Source organism: Procambarus clarkii, chromosome 37, assembly GCF_040958095.1.
Source record: "Procambarus clarkii isolate CNS0578487 chromosome 37, FALCON_Pclarkii_2.0, whole genome shotgun sequence".
NCBI lineage: Eukaryota > Metazoa > Arthropoda > Malacostraca > Decapoda > Cambaridae > Procambarus > Procambarus clarkii.
Genome location: NC_091186.1, coordinates 10,825,606 through 10,842,371, shown reverse-complemented (window position 1 = coordinate 10,842,371; position 16,766 = coordinate 10,825,606). Strand labels below are relative to the sequence as shown.

General features: G+C 49.0%; 1 protein-coding gene and 1 long non-coding RNA gene across 2 annotated transcripts in view; one reads left to right on the top strand and one right to left on the bottom strand.

Moving 5' to 3' along the window:
- The window catches only part of LOC123765792 (uncharacterized), a 34,069-nt gene that overhangs the window by 13,450 nt on the left and 3,853 nt on the right, over positions 1–16,766 (bottom strand). Inside the window, exons 2-7 of the mRNA XM_045754551.2 lie at positions 15,012–15,166; positions 3,426–3,848; positions 2,922–3,047; positions 1,994–2,231; positions 1,481–1,653; positions 891–1,040 (exon numbers count right to left, since the gene is read on the bottom strand). Coding sequence (XP_045610507.1) covers positions 891–1,040; positions 1,481–1,653; positions 1,994–2,231; positions 2,922–3,047; positions 3,426–3,848; positions 15,012–15,166 — 1,265 coding nt within the window. The remainder of the gene's footprint in view (positions 1–890; positions 1,041–1,480; positions 1,654–1,993; positions 2,232–2,921; positions 3,048–3,425; positions 3,849–15,011; positions 15,167–16,766) is intronic.
- Positions 3,738–15,119, top strand: LOC123765793 (uncharacterized). Its single transcript, XR_006773762.2, has 3 exons — positions 3,738–3,861; positions 8,539–8,639; positions 14,982–15,119. It is a non-coding gene; the product is annotated as an uncharacterized lncRNA (long non-coding RNA).

Genomic DNA, 16,766 nt, shown 5'->3' with positions numbered 1-16,766 from the left:
TTTCATGTACTGCCATCATGCACACTGGTGCATGGGGGGAGTAGTTCTACCTCCATCGTTGGAGGCTGAATTCATAAAGAACATTGCTTAGACGACCAATAACTGTGTATGCATGACAACAAAAGTGATTACTGGGTTAATCATAACCCAGTAATCACGTAACTAAATAGTTACGTGTATTACATTTGAAATGCGGGCAATTGGTTTATCACCCCCAGCCGAGGGGGACCTTACATATAATACCTCAGTTTACCTAGCATTAAGTAGACACCTGGGAGTTAGGCAACTGTTGTGGGTTGCATCCTGTGGAAGGAGGTGGCCATCAGAATCTATAGGTGACCTCACTAGGTCTAAAAGATTCCTGTCCCTTGCTGTGAGAAACCATATGGTGAATATGGGAGACCATATAATAAACAAACATTTCATACAGAAAAAGAAGTGAAGAAAATTGTTCAGTTGCAAATGGTTGAATTGAACTCAACAGGAGGCCATGTGCGTCAAAACTGCCGGACAATGGAAAAGCATTTGTGATAAATGTAGATGTTAGGACATGAAAATCACAGCCTCTACTTCTATGGCTACAAACTGGCAGTCACCACACACACACACACACTTGGCACCGAGGCAAATTGAATACAAATCGTATCGTTCACAAGACAATTCGCCAACAGATTTTAGCCCCTACTTAACCTCACTCAACCAAACCTATCCTAACCCAAACCAACCTAAGCTAACCCAATCAGGCCAAATATAACCTAACCTAGGCTTTTACTTCCTAATCTAACTATATATACGGTATTGACTAGAAAAATTAGCTTTGTCGAACTGTCTTGCATGTGATTTGACCATACTCCAGTAAAGTTCCTTTGTGTACAGCCACTGCAGCTCACCTTGCCAATGAGAACACTTTGAGCTCGGATAATGACCACCTTGATCCGTCCCTGTAAGGTTCCCGTCACTTGGTACTGGGCCATCACCTGCACCTGGCCCCACACCCCCTCTCCACCTCCTCCACTCACACTTGACCATGGACTTGACTCCTGCAAATCAAAGAATCAATGAACAAAACTTGTACAAAATTTGTTTATTCTTGTCAACCATATTAATCTAGTCTTATTCAAGAAACTTAATTATTAGATTTGGTGAATTGTAAATTGTTCATATTGAATAAGTAATAGATATATATGTAAAAAGTAACTTTATCTATCAGTCATGTGCTTGAGTAAAATGAATTGTGTGTCAGCCACCAAAGGTTTATCAAGTTGCTCTTGGAACATTGTGCTATTTGTCAAGGATCCATTACAATTACAAAATCTATTCCTTTGCTGTCTGTGGTCTTATTTAAATGAATATCCACACACGTGTGCATGTATTAATAAGTGTATGGATTTATGTACGTATGCACAATATAGAAAAAGAGCTGCTGCATTTAGTTATAGTGCCTGCTGAAGATAAAAATACAAATGCATAATTATATGACCTTCTTCTTGAGTGTGATGGGTTCAGTGACTGTACGGGGAGTGTCTGGGTGAAGGTGGGCCTCTCCTAGGGCATAATGCAACTCCCCCACCTGCTTGTTGAGCAGGTGCTTGCTGCGACGCACCAGTAGACCCAGCACCAGCATGCTCTCACGAAGCTGCTCCAGGGATATATCTGTCGGAACACCAAAGAGAGATCATTATTTTTTTTTCAACTTGCATGGTAAATCATTATTAATCCCTTTTGTCTATAAGCTGTGGCAGACTGAGCATTTAGACTACTAATGTAATTACTTAATAGAGTGGAGAAAAGTATACATATAATACGTACCAATAACCCAACCTACATGAGAAATGAAAGGCAAGTGATGACATTTCAGTTCATCCTGGACCCATATCAAGTCTTGATAAAGATTCAGTCTGGACTGTAACATTGTTAGTTTCCATCCTTATGCATGGGTTGACTTAATAATTTTCAGCCATGATGTGACTTTTTCTCTTCACATATTACGAACCTTGGTAGGAGAAGAGGTAGTTGCACTCGGGGTTAAGATTAGCATTTCTGAGCCGGGGTGAGGTCTTGGTGATGATCTTGTTACCCCCTCCCTCCTTATGAGGACTGGTGAGGGAGAGGGTGAGGGTGCAGCTGGATTTGTGATACTTGGGTGGCAGGCTAGTCAGACGTACCACGTACACACTCAGACAACTTGTGCTGCTCGCCCACTGCACTGTGAACTCTACGAATGGTCCACGCTGTAACGAGGAAACACACGGAATGATGATAAGAGTAATAGGTAATGGTGAAGGGGAAGTGATGGGAGGAGAAAGGAGAGATGAAGTGATGGTGAGAGCAAATTAACCTTAAAATGATTGACCACGTGCACGTACCTCGAAGACAAATTGTTAATTGGATCTTCATAAATAATAATTGCCTTAGATTATGAGTTAGGTTGAGAATTAATTAACTGACAAATAATCACTTGATATTAATCTATACTAACAATAGTTGGGTATACCTGGAAAGTAATGGAATATTACTTATTAAAAAGTAATGGAGTATACCATGGAAATAATGAAACTTGACCTTTAGAATGCATTTTGCATCTGCAAGTACTTAATATGACTAAGCTTCATAGCGTGGAAGGTGCCCATGAGAACAAAGGTTACTAGTTCAGGTTAAAAATATTTGGTCAGCTAGTGTACTAACAAAAGGACACATTTAGCCAAAATTAAACAAAGGATCTAGGGCAGACTGAATGTCGTCACTGTCATTCAAATTCATGCGTGTGAGTTGAGCTATTAATAACTGGCATGTGAATAGGTGCATTAGGTAAAAGAAATACACTCAACCTGTTCTGTCCAACCTGGGATTTGAACTCAGAATGTTTGATTGTAAGTTGAGAACAAACCTGATTGTACTGCTCCTCACTTACAATGACTTACCTTGAGGGTGAAGTAGCGGCGGGAATCTGTGATTGTATCCTGGTCTCCTGTCAGGGTGTCCAGGGAGTTGGTGGAGGATAAGGGGCTTGGCTGCTGCCTCATGCCAGTAGGCAGCTCTATGGTCTCCTGCTTATGTATGTGGAAAAGTACACATGCATGTAAATAAATGGGAAAAACCCTACAGAAGTGACTGTGCAACATAAAAGAAATCATATCAATTATAGATTTAATTACATTTGCATGTAGACTCATGACTATTTTGCAAATTTGAAGACAGAGGTGTGTGTATACTTTATTTTAAATAACAAATTGGACATACTGCACTCTGTTTGTGAATATTGAAATTCAATGGTTAAGTTGTAGAGTAAATGGAATTTGACATAGTCAGTTAAGTACAGTGTACTATAAATTTGAAGGAAAGTATACACAAAAAGTGGTTATTTATATAAGGCCATGCTATGTAGTCTATACAGCTTGTATAAAGCCAGACATATCATTCCTCACCTTCTCTGTTAGACACTCAGCAGACTTGGCCCTTGAGACTGGGTTCCAGACAGCCAGCTTGCCATCCGGTGAGCTTGCCTGCGCTAATGATGCCAACCGGGCACGTCCTAATGAACTCACGCGGGCACGTCTTAATGGGTCCATATGGGCGCTTCCTAGTGACCCTACACGGGAGCGCCCCAATGTGTCCACATGGGCACTTCCTAATGAACCCACACGGGTGCGCCCTAACGAGTCCGCATGGGCGTGTGTTAACAAGCTCAAACAGGAGTGTCCTATTGAGCCCGTTGAGGCTGTGCGGCCACACATCCCTACCTCATCATCCTTCTCGGCCTGTGACTCTTGGACTTCTGTTGGTGTACCCCCCCGTGCCCCTATGCCCACCTGCGTTGGCACGGCCACCTGCTGCGTCCTCTCGTACAGCTGGAAGACATAGGTTAGTTGATGAGGCAAGGGCTGAAGAGTTTTTATGTCAAATATCCCATCTACTGTACTTGTTATTAATTGATATATACAGTACTGAAGAGCTTACTCTGTTTTGACCTTTAATAACAATTAATCTAGGCTGTAAGCTATATAATACCAAATAACCCAACAGGTGTATATGAAATAAACGTGATGATAAGGGTTCAGGACAGGCCGAAACATCGTCGGTCAATTCACATGTGGGTTAGGCTATTTGTTTGAACTATGTTACAATACAGTAATAATAGTAATAATATTTAATAATTTGTTTCATTGGGGAACAGGAAGCCAGTATTTGTGTGTGTTTAAGTATGACTAGGTGAGTACACACCTTGTTGTGCTTGCAAGAGGGGAGGGGGGTGGTTATCCCCCCTCTCAACTGTTAATCAACTGGTGTACAGGTTCCAGAGTATATTGAACTGTTTCAAATCTACATTTAAAACTGTGTATGGAGTCTGCTTCAACCACATCACTTCCTAATGCATTCTATTTGTTAACTACTGTAAATGAAAAAATTCTTTCTAACATCTCTTTGGCTCATTTCGGTACTAAGTTTCCATCTGTGTACCACCCATGCTTAATAGTTTGTCTATTTACCCTGTCAATTCCTCTGAGAATTTTGTAGGTTTTAATCATGTCTCCCATAACTTCTGTCTTCCAGTGATGTGAGGTTCAATTCCAGTAGACTTTCTTCATAGCTCAGGTATCAGTTTGGTGGTACTATATACCTTCAAACTTTTTCTAACTTTCATCTCTTTTTGTCTAGATATGGACTTCACACTGGAGTCGGATACTCCAAGTCCAGCATGACCCCGGGCTGGGCTTGGGGAGTACAAAAACTCCCAGAACCCCATCCAGCAGATATCCAGCAGGTAGCCAAGATTAGTCTGATATAAGAGTTATACAAGGTTCTGAATAATACTTACCTGGATTGTACCTGGATGGGGTTCAGGCAGTTGTTCTACTCCCCATGCCTGGCCCGGGGTCAGGCTTGACTTGAGAGCTTGGTCCAACAGGCCCGCTTGGAGCAGCTCGCAGGCCCACATATCCACCACAGCCTGGTTGGTTTGGCATTTCTTGAAGAAAACTGCAGTATCTAGTTTTTTCTTGAAGGTGTCCACGTTTGTTCTAGCAATATTCCTTATATTCACTAGAGTATGTTGAACAACTGTAGACCTCTGATGTTCATACAGTGTTCTCTGATTGTGCCTATGGCACCCTTGCTCTTCACTGGTTCTATTCTTCATTTTCTTCTGTATCGTTCTCTCCATTATGTTGTTATTTTAATGTGTAAATTTGGGACCTGGCAGTCCAGTATTTTCCACAAGTATATTCCCTGGTTCAGCTCCTGTTAGAGCCGGGCACTTGGATGGTGTCCCTGGACTTCTGGGACGCTTATTGGTATGTCCCGATTGTATGTCCTTCCTGGTAAGTCCCTGTTTTCATTCTCTTTGGATAGTTAGTTAGCTTCAGGGAGCCAACGGGGTTCCCCACAGAAAACCAGCATCGAGTGTAATGAAACTCTAATTTCTGGGTGAGCCTCGGCGGCTCCCTGACACCCTCCCTCCCTCCCTCTAGTCAGTAACTGAATTGATGGGTTGCTGGCTCCTCCTCTCCCCGCAGGGGGGGGGGGGAAGGTGGCACTAATGAACAAGGGGCTGGTTGGACAAAGTGTTGCATATTTTTTTCTTTCTGGGGGAGTTCATTTGCCCATTTGAGGATATAGATTGCAATTTTCAACTAGTGATCTGTTTCGGTTCACCTACCTTTCTGGGTGCCTTACCTGGTCAGTGGCAAGTTTGACAAACTTTAAATGTAAAGTATTCATAGGCCATTGCACCTTGCACCTCTATGAGGGGGCCAGGTTCTGGCTCGTGGTCCCCAGTAGGCATATGGACTCGTTGACTGATGACCCCAACTAATATTGTAATACAGTATATCAGTTTGGATAGCTTCAGGGAGCCTCCATAGCTCACCAAGAACCTGACGTTTCATTACATTCAATACTGGTTTTTTAGGATTTTACAAGCTGCTTATGTTGGCCAGCCTCACATATGCCACTGATGATATCCTTTTGATGTGGGCTTCAGAGGACAGGTTCAGCATGATATCAACCCCCCACCCCCCACCCCGATCTTTCACTCTTCCAAGTTCATGAAGGATTTCATCTCCCAGTTGGTACCTTTTGTCTGGCCTCCTCCCTACATCTATATTCATTACTTTTCATTACTCTAGTAGCCATTTGTTGGACCCCTCCTTCAGTTTATCCAGGTCATCTTGTAACACGGGGTAGGGTTTCTCTCTACTTAATCTCTCCTTCTATTACCCCTCTACCCGTATTCTTACTTTTTATTCTCTACCAAGGGACTCCAAAACTTTTACCAAAGCCAACTCCACGCCACGTGGTCCTAAGACGATTGACCGACTTAGGATTCTACACCCAGTATGACGTGACCTAGGCTTTGAGCAAAACCCTAGAGTCGCCTCCGCCGCCACCACCAGACCAGTAACACAGCAATGATCGAGGTCTGGATCGATCATGCGAATTAGTCAACCTTGGGGCTTGATCCCCACTAGTAGTTTATAACCTCGGAAACTTGAGTGTGGAATTAATTAGATGGGGATGATGAATTCCGATTCGATGTTAGAATCGGCGCCCAATCCAACTCTGCCTCGTGTGGACCACGTGACCAGGACAAGTAAACATAACCAAATGGAAACAATAAAAATGCAAAATATTAACTACTTAATTTATTAAAAGAAAACTAAAACAAAATCTAAATATGTTCACTCCCTGTCACTTTAACACTCCCTACTTGACCTGAATGGCAAATGAGAAGACTACTCCTATACATAACAATAGCAACTATACCTCTATGTTTTACCAGCTAAAGATGTTGGGCTGGTCTTGGGGAGAGGCAAGATGGTTGACCTCTCCCAGTTGCTCTGGAGTCCACACTGATCTCTTCCTCGTCTGGTCTACCCCAGACTAGAGCATTGTATCCTTCCGCCTAGTCAAAGTTCTACCAAGTTACTAGCAAGGTTTAAGTTATAACAATTAACCTCTGTTGTACTTAATTGATCCAGACTGGTTGAATTATTTTACTGAAATTAAATTACACAAACATCTAACGGCAGAGCTGTTCCCGATCCCCAAAATGGTTAATTGAACTTTGAGAAATAGTAGACATGTCAACCCTGATGACCTATGACCGCCGGTCACTCCGCCTTACAAGTTAGATCTGATTCGTGACGTCACTGATGGTGACTTAAACTCAATAATTAGAATACTCTTGATATTGTACCCAGTACTGTTATACAATACAATTTTAATACAAAATGAATAAAGGCTAATTTCTCTAAATTACTGAATACTATAGGATGATGATACGCAGCTATGAACAAGGCATCGGTTATTTCCACCGCGAATTCCCCTGGGGTCAGGTTCCCAGGTCACCATGCGGGCTCAGCTTCCCATTCTCTTTTGTCGATAAACCACTCTGGATAATTCTTACAACCAGCCTAGTTTGTTACAATCTTGTAGTCTCTTGCTGTCCTCCTCTGTCTTAATCCTTCTCATAATTTTAGTATCTAAAATAAATATTGACAGGAATGAGTCTATATCCTCTGGGAAATTGTACATATATCAGAAACAGGTTAGGTTGGAGAACAGAACTGTGTGGGACTCCACTTGGGACACCTCACCATTCTGAGGTCTCTCTCCTCAGCCTAACACTCTGTTTTTTTGTTGCTCCCTTATCCATTGGAACACCATTTGGGTACTCAGTTTCCACCTGTGTCCCCTTGTTCGCATACCACATGTGTTAAACAGTTTATTTTTATCTACCCCTGTCAATTCATCTTGAGAATTTTGTGGGTAGTGATCATGTCTCCCCTAACTCTTCCAGTGTTGTGAGGTTCAGTTCCAGTAATCTTTCCTCATAGCTTATTTCTCTCAACTTGGGGACTTGCCTGGTGGCATACCTCTAAACCTTTTCTAACTTCGTTTTGTGTTTGACTAGATGTGAACGCCATGCTGGAGCTGCATATTCCAGTATTGGTCTTGACATATGAGGTATACAAGGTTCTGAATGATTCCTTACACAAGTTTCTGAAGGGAGTTCTTATATGTGCCCATCTTGCATACACTGCTAATGTTATCCTTTTGATGTGGGCTTCAGGGGACAGGTCTGGCGTGATATCAACCCCCCAGATCTTTCTCTTGTCTTGACTCCTGAAGGATTTCCTCTCCCAGCTGGTATCTTGTGTTTGGCGTCCTGCTCCCTACACTTATCTTCATCACTTTGCACTTGCTTGAGTTAACTCTAATAGCTATTGTTAAACCATTCCTTCAGTCTGTCCAGGTCATCGTGTAGCCTCTTGCTGTCCTCCTCTGTCTTACTCCTCATAATTTTAGCATCACCAGCACACATTGAGAAGAATGAGTCTATACCTTCTGGAAGGTATGATATACCTTCCAGAAGGAAGGTATATCATACCTATACCTATACGAATGATGTGCGATCATTCATGTTTATATCACAAACAGGATAGATCTGAATACAGAACCTTGCGGGACTCTGCTGGTGACATCACACCAGTCTGAGGTCTCACCCCTCACAGTAACTCTCTGCTTCCTGTTGTTTAGGTACTCCCTTATCCATTGGAGCACCCTACCACTTACTCCAGCTTGTGTCTCCAACTTATGCAACAGTCTCCTATTGGGTACTACTTGGCCTAATATGCAATGTATGTTTGGCCTAACAGGCAGAATGATTTTCGTTATTTTCAAATATTGCTTTTAAAATTCGTTATTTTCTAACAATAATAATATATTAGGGACATGATTTACTGACTTAGTTAGGTTAGGTTTGATCAAATTTCTATGTTAGTTTTGACTCAAACTCAAAAAATATTCAAATCATTTATAATGCAGTGGGAAGTTTTATCATTCCATAATAAACAAAAAAAATGAAAAATATAGTATTTCAGGAAAATTTAGCTTATCAGGTATCAGCCCGACACCCACTCTACAAGCACAACATCAACCCCCCACTCTACAAGCACAACATCAACCCCCCACTCTACAAGCACAGCATCAACCCCCCACTCTACAAGCACAACACCAACCCCCCACTCTACAAGCACAGCACCAACCCCCCACTCTACAAGCACAACACCAACCCCCCCACTCTACAAGCACAGCACCAACCCCACCCCCCACTCTACAAGCACAGCACCAACCCCCCACTCTACAAGCACAGCACTAACCCCACCCCCCACTCTACAAGCACAGCACTAACCCCACCCCCCACTCTACAAGCACAACACCAACCCCACCCCCCACTCTACAAGCACAGCACCAACCCCCCACTCTACAAGCACAGCACTAACCCCACCCCCCACTCTACAAGCACAGCACTAACCCCACCCCCCACTCTACAAGCACAACACCAACCCCACCCCCCACTCTACAAGCACAGCACTAACCCCCCACTCTACAAGCACAGCACTAACCCCACCCCCCACTCTACAAGCACAGCACTAACCCCACCCCCCACTCTACAAGCACAGCACTAACCCCCCACTCTACAAGCACAGCACTAACCCCACCCCCCACTCTACAAGCACAGCACCAACCCCACCCCCCACTCTACAAGCACAGCATCAACCCCACCCCCCACTCTACAAGCACAGCATCAACCCCCCACTCTACAAGCACAACACCAACCCTCCACTCTACAAGCACAGCACTAACCCCACCCCCCACTCTACAAGCACAGCACTAACCCCACCCCCCACTCTACAAGCACAGCACTAACCCCACCCCCCACTCTACAAGCACAGCACTAACCCCACCCCCCACTCTACAAGCACAACACCAACCCCCCACTCTACAAGCACAGCACCAACCCCACCCCCCACTCTACAAGCACAGCACTAACCCCCCACTCTACAAGCAAAGCACCAACCCCCCACTCTACAAGCACAGCACTAACCCCACCCCCCACTCTACAAGCACAGCACTAACCCCACCCCCCACTCTACAAGCACAGCACCAACCCCCCACTCTACAAGCACAGCACCAACCCCACCCCCCACTCTACAAGCACAGCACTAACCCCCCACTCTACAAGCACAGCACCAACCCCCCACTCTACAAGCACAGCACCAACCCCACCCCCCACTCTACAAGCACAGCACTAACCCCCCACTCTACAAGCACAGCACCAACCCCCCACTCTACAAGCACAGCACTAACCCCACCCCCCACTCTACAAGCACAGCACCAACCCCACCCCCCACTCTACAAGCACAGCACTAACCCCACCCCCCACTCTACAAGCACAGCACTAACCCCACCCCCCACTCTACAAGCACAGCACTAACCCCACCCCCCACTCTACAAGCACAACACCAACCCCCCACTCTACAAGCACAGCACTAACCCCACCCCCCACTCTACAAGCACAGCACTAACCCCACCCCCCACTCTACAAGCACAGCACCAACCCCCCACTCTACAAGCACAGCACTAACCCCACCCCCCACTCTACAAGCACAGCACTAACCCCACCCCCCACTCTACAAGCACAACACCAACCCCCCACTCTACAAGCACAGCACCAACCCCACCCCCCACTCTACAAGCACAGCACTAACCCCCCACTCTACAAGCACAGCACCAACCCCCCACTCTACAAGCACAGCACTAACCCCCCACTCTACAAGCACAGCACCAACCCCCCACTCTACAAGCACAGCACTAACCCCCCACTTTACAAGCACAGCACTAACCCCACCCCCCACTCTACAAGCACAGCACTAACCCCACCCCCACTCTACAAGCACAGCACTAACCCCACCCCCCACTCTACAAGCACAGCACCAACCCCCCACTCTACAAGCACAGCACTAACCCCACCCCCCACTCTACATGCACAGCACTAACCCCACCCCCCACTCTACAAGCACAACACCAACCCCACCCCCCACTCTACAAGCACAGCACTAACCCCACCCCCCACTCTACAAGCACAGCACTAACCCCACCCCCCACTCTACAAGCACAGCACTAACCCCACCCCCCACTCTACAAGCACAGCACTAACCCCACCCCCCACTCTACAAGCACAGCACTAACCCCACCCCCCACTCTACAAGCACAGCACTAACCCCACCCCCCACTCTACAAGCACAACACCAACCCCCCACTCTACAAGCACAGCACTAACCCCCCACTCTACAAGCACAGCACTAACCCCACCCCCCACTCTACAAGCACAGCACTAACCCCACCCCCCACTCTACAAGCACAGCACCAACCCCCCACTCTACAAGCACAGCACTAACCCCACCCCCCACTCTACAAGCACAGCACTAACCCCCCACTCTACAAGCACAGCACCAACCCCCCACTCTACAAGCACAGCACTAACCCCACCCCCCACTCTACAAGCACAGCACTAACCCCACCCCCCACTCTACAAGCACAGCACCAACCCCACCCCCCACTCTACAAGCACAGCACTAACCCCACCCCCCACTCTACAAGCACAGCACTAACCCCACCCCCCACTCTACAAGCACAACACCAACCCCCCACTCTACAAGCACAGCACCAACCCCACCCCCCACTCTACAAGCACAGCACTAACCCCCCACTCTACAAGCACAGCACCAACCCCCCACTCTACAAGCACAGCACCAACCCCACCCCCCACTCTACAAGCACAGCACTAACCCCCCACTCTACAAGCACAGCACCAACCCCCCACTCTACAAGCACAGCACCAACCCAACCCCCCACTCTACAAGCACAGCACTAACCCCCCACTCTACAAGCACAGCACCAACCCCCCACTCTACAAGCACAGCACCAACCCCCCACTCTACAAGCACAGCACTAACCCCACCCCCCACTCTACAAGCACAGCACCAACCCCACCCCCCACTCTACAAGCACAGCACTAACCCCACCCCCCACTCTACAAGCACAGCACTAACCTTACCCCCCACTCTACAAGCACAGCACTAACCCCACCCCCCACTCTACAAGCACAACACCAACCCCCCACTCTACAAGCACAGCACTAACCCCACCCTCCACTCTACAAGCACAGCACTAACCCCACCCCCCACTCTACAAGCACAGCACTAACCCCACCCTCCACTCTACAAGCACAGCACTAACCCCCACCCCCCACTCTACAAGCACAGCACTAACCCCACCCCCCACTCTACAAGCACAGCAATAACCCCACCCCCCACTCTACAAGCACAGCACTAACCCCACCCCCCACTCTACAAGCACAGCACTAACCCCACCCCCCACTCTACAAGCACAGCACTAACCCCACCCCCCACTCTACAAGCACAACACCAACCCCCCACTCTACAAGCACAGCACTAACCCCACCCCCCACTCTACAAGCACAGCACTAACCCCACCCCCCCCACTCTACAAGCACAGCACCAACCCCCCACTCTACAAGCACAACACCAACCCCACCCCCCACTCTACAAGCACAGCACTAACCCCACCCCCCACTCTACAAGCACAGCACTAACCCCACCCCCCACTCTACAAGCACAGCACTAACCCCCCACTCTACAAGCACAGCACTAACCCCACCCCCCACTCTACAAGCACAACACTAACCCCACCCCCCACTCTACAAGCACAGCACCAACCCCCCACTCTACAAGCACAGCACTAACCCCACCCCCCTTCCTCTACAAGCACAGCACTAACCCCACCCCCCACTCTACAAGCACAGCACCAACCCCCCACTCTACAAGCACAGCACCAACCCCCCACTCTACAAGCACAGCACCAACCCCCCACTCTACAAGCACAGCACTAACCCCACCCCCCACTCTACAAGCACAGCACTAACCCCACCCCCCACTCTACAAGCACAACACCAACCCCACCCCCCACTCTACAAGCACAGCACTAACTTCACCCCCCACTCTACAAGCACAGCACCAACCCCCCACTCTACAAGCACAGCACTAACCCCACCCCCCACTCTACAAGCACAGCACTAACCCCACCCCCCACTCTACAAGCACAACACTAACCCCACCCCCCACTCTACAAGCACAACACCAACCCCACCCCCCACTCTACAAGCACAGCACCAACCCCCCACTCTACAAGCACAGCACTAACCCCCCACTCTACAAGCACAGCACCAACCCCCCACTCTACAAGCACAGCACCAACCCCCCACTCTACAAGCACAGCACTAACCCCACCCCCCACTCTACAAGCACAGCACTAACCCCACCCCCCACTCTACAAGCACAGCACTAACCCCACCCCCCACTCTACAAGCACAACACTAACCCCACCCCCCACTCTACAAGCACAGCACCAACCCCCCACTCTACAAGCACAGCACTAACCCCACCCCCCTTCCTCTACAAGCACAGCACCAACCCCACCCCCCACTCTACAAGCACAACACCAACCCCCCACTCTACAAGCACAGCACTAACCCCACCCCCCACTCTACAAGCACAGCACTAACCCCACCCCCCACTCTACAAGCACAACACCAACCCCACCCCCCACTCTACAAGCACAGCACCAACCCCACCCCCCACTCTACAAGCACAGCACCAACCCCCCACTCTACAAGCACAGCACTAACCCCACCCCCCACTCTACAAGCACAGCACTAACCCCCCACTCTACAAGCACAGCACTAACCCCACCCCCCACTCTACAAGCACAGCACTAACCCCCCACTCTACAAGCACAGCACTAACCCCACCCCCCACTCTACAAGCACAGCACTAACCCCACCCCCCAATCTACAAGCACAGCACTAACCCCACCTCCCACTCTACAAGCACAACACCAACCCCACCCCCCACTCTACAAGCACAGCACCAACCCCACCCCCCACTCTACAAGCACAGCACCAACCCCCCACTCTACAAGCACAGCACTAACCCCACCCCCCACTCTACAAGCACAGCACTAACCCCACCCCCCACTCTACAAGCACAGCACTAACCCCACCCCCCACTCTACAAGCACAGCACTAACCCCACCCCCCACTCTACAAGCACAACACCAACCCCCCACTCTACAAGCACAACACCAACCCCCCACTCTACAAGCACAGCACTAACCCCACCCCCCACTCTACAAGCACAACACTAACCCCACCCCCTCACTCTACAAGCACAGCACTAACCCCCCACTCTACAAGCACAGCACTAACCCCACCCCCCACTCTACAAGCACAGCACTAACCCCCCACTCTACAAGCACAGCACTAACCCCACCCCCCACTCTACAAGCACAGCACTAACCCCACCCCCCACTCTACAAGCACAACACCAACCCCCCACTCTACAAGCACAGCACTAACCCCACCCCCCACTCTACAAGCACAACACTAACCCCACCCCCCACTCTACAAGCACAGCACTAACCCCCCACTCTACAAGCACAGCACTAACCCCACCCCCCACTCTACAAGCACAGCACTAACCCCCCACTCTACAAGCACAGCACTAACCCCACCCCCCACTCTACAAGCACAGCACTAACCCCACCCCCCACTCTACAAGCACAGTACCAACCCCCCACTCTACAAGCACAACACCAACCCCCCACTCTACAAGCACAACACCAACCCCACCCCCCACTCTACAAGCACAACACCAACCCCCCACTCTACAAGCACAGCACTAACCCCACCCCCCACTCTACAAGCACAGCACTAACCCCACCCCCCACTCTACAAGCACAACACCAACCCCCCACTCTACAAGCACAGCACTAACCCCACCCCCCACTCTACAAGCACAACACCAACCCCCCACTCTACAAGCACAGCACTAACCCCACCCCCCTTCCTCTACAAGCACAGCACTAACCCCACCCCCCACTCTACAAGCACAGCACTAACCCCACCCCCCACTCTACAAGCACAGCACTAACCCCACCCCCCACTCTACAAGCACAGCACTAACCCCACCCCCCACTCTACAAGCACAGCACTAACTCACTTAATGCTTATCAAAGCATAGCACTAACCCTCCCTTCTTCCCCTTCCTTTCTACAAGCTGGGCCAAGAAGCAGACATTGCAACTCACAGGTTCGGTGCCGACCACCCGGTACCCCTGGTAAGGATGTTTCTGGGCATGTCTGGTCCTCAGTCGTTTCACTGCTAAGGCGGACACCACCAGCATCGCCACGATCACCACCACGGCTATCACAGCCCCCATCCACATGCCAATGTGTCCACCCTCTGCAGCATGCAAGGAAATATATGTTAGAACAGTGCAGTATCCAGAGAAAAATATACTGTATTAGAATGGTATACCTTCTGCAGGAACATCAGAGATACAGTATTATGAGATATACAGGATGTCGCTGCAGCACTTCTGGAAGATTATTTATCTTTCTGCCACTAGCAGTTTGACAAGTCTTAAGTGTTCACTACTAGGAACCCGTCCATCTGTCCTAGTGTTTACAAGTATCAACCTGTTCTAACTAAGCATACACTAGTATCAACCTGTTGTAACTAACCATACACAAGTATGAACTTGTATTTTTGTCCAAGCTTGCACCTCAAGAGTTTCGCCTTGTGGTAATGACTGAGGGCTCACACATGACTCCCTGGGGCTGATGGGGAGTTGCCCTGGCCCAGCTCCCTCTCTCCTGACCTCATCTGGTCATGTATGACTGTCTGGGGGCCAGCAGGGGTTGCCTCGGCCCTCTGCACCTTCTCCGGGTGCTCAACGTGTGAAATGAAACAAACATAGGTTACCTATTGCGGTCATGAGACCACATGTTGGAGGGGTCATCCATGACAGGGGGCACCCCTTGGAGGGCGGATTGGTGTCTGGGGCCCTTCCGTGGTGCCTCCTTGCCGTGGTGAGGGGCTCATGTACACCTCCCTGCGACCGGTGAGGGTTGCCTGTGCCCCCTCTTTGGGTGGTGTACGTGTTGATGGGCACCACGTAGGTGCCTTGTGAGCCATCGGACCACCCGCTGGAGAGGTCGCCTGTGAGAGGCCGCCCTGAGTGGATGGTTGGGTGTCCAGGTTAGGGCAATAGGGGAAATGGGGTCTTAGCACCAGTGTGGGAGATTGGTCGATGTAGTAGGACTCCCCTGTTGAAAAGGGGGAGCACCGCTGGGGACGACACACCCTTCCTGCCCTGGCCCGTGCTCGGCCTCCCTGGCTGCCCTGGTAGGTGTCCTTTGGTTCCAGGTCCCAAACTTTTGAAATTGTTTGCTGCATGGATGACGACATGAATTCTCTTACCCAGGCTCATGGGGTGGGCGACCAGGCCCCTGAGTTGGACCGTCCTGGAAGACCGGGCTCTGTAGCCCCTGCTACAGGGCTAGGTTTAGGCCCAGACCGGACACTTCCTCCCTGCTCCCCTCCCTCCTCTGTGGTTGGGTCGAGCCCCAAGCCTGCTGTGATGACCGTCTCATCCTCTTGCGTGGCTCCATCTCTTATTGTGACTACTGTGCCTTATGACCCATCTCTCTAGAGGTTCTCACCACCGTCCCCGCCACGGTCGCTCTCGTATGCTCCTTTCCCGTACTAATTCATACCATGCTTTGTTTGGTCCTGCTATGTGGACTAAGTACTTTGACCTTCATCCTGACTTTTACACCTCCTGTAGTTCCTGTTCCTCTTCACCTCCTTCCTCTTTCTGTCCATTTGTCTCGCTTACAGGATTCTCTTTCAGTTCATATTACCAATGTTTTTCCTCGTATTGTTCCACCCTTGCCCAAGTGGAGGGTCCCCCTTCCCAAATTTTGTACTTCTCTGACCCGCATCACTAAAGCTTTTACTCCTCCTACAGTTCTGAAACGCCTCTTCCTTGAGCACTCTT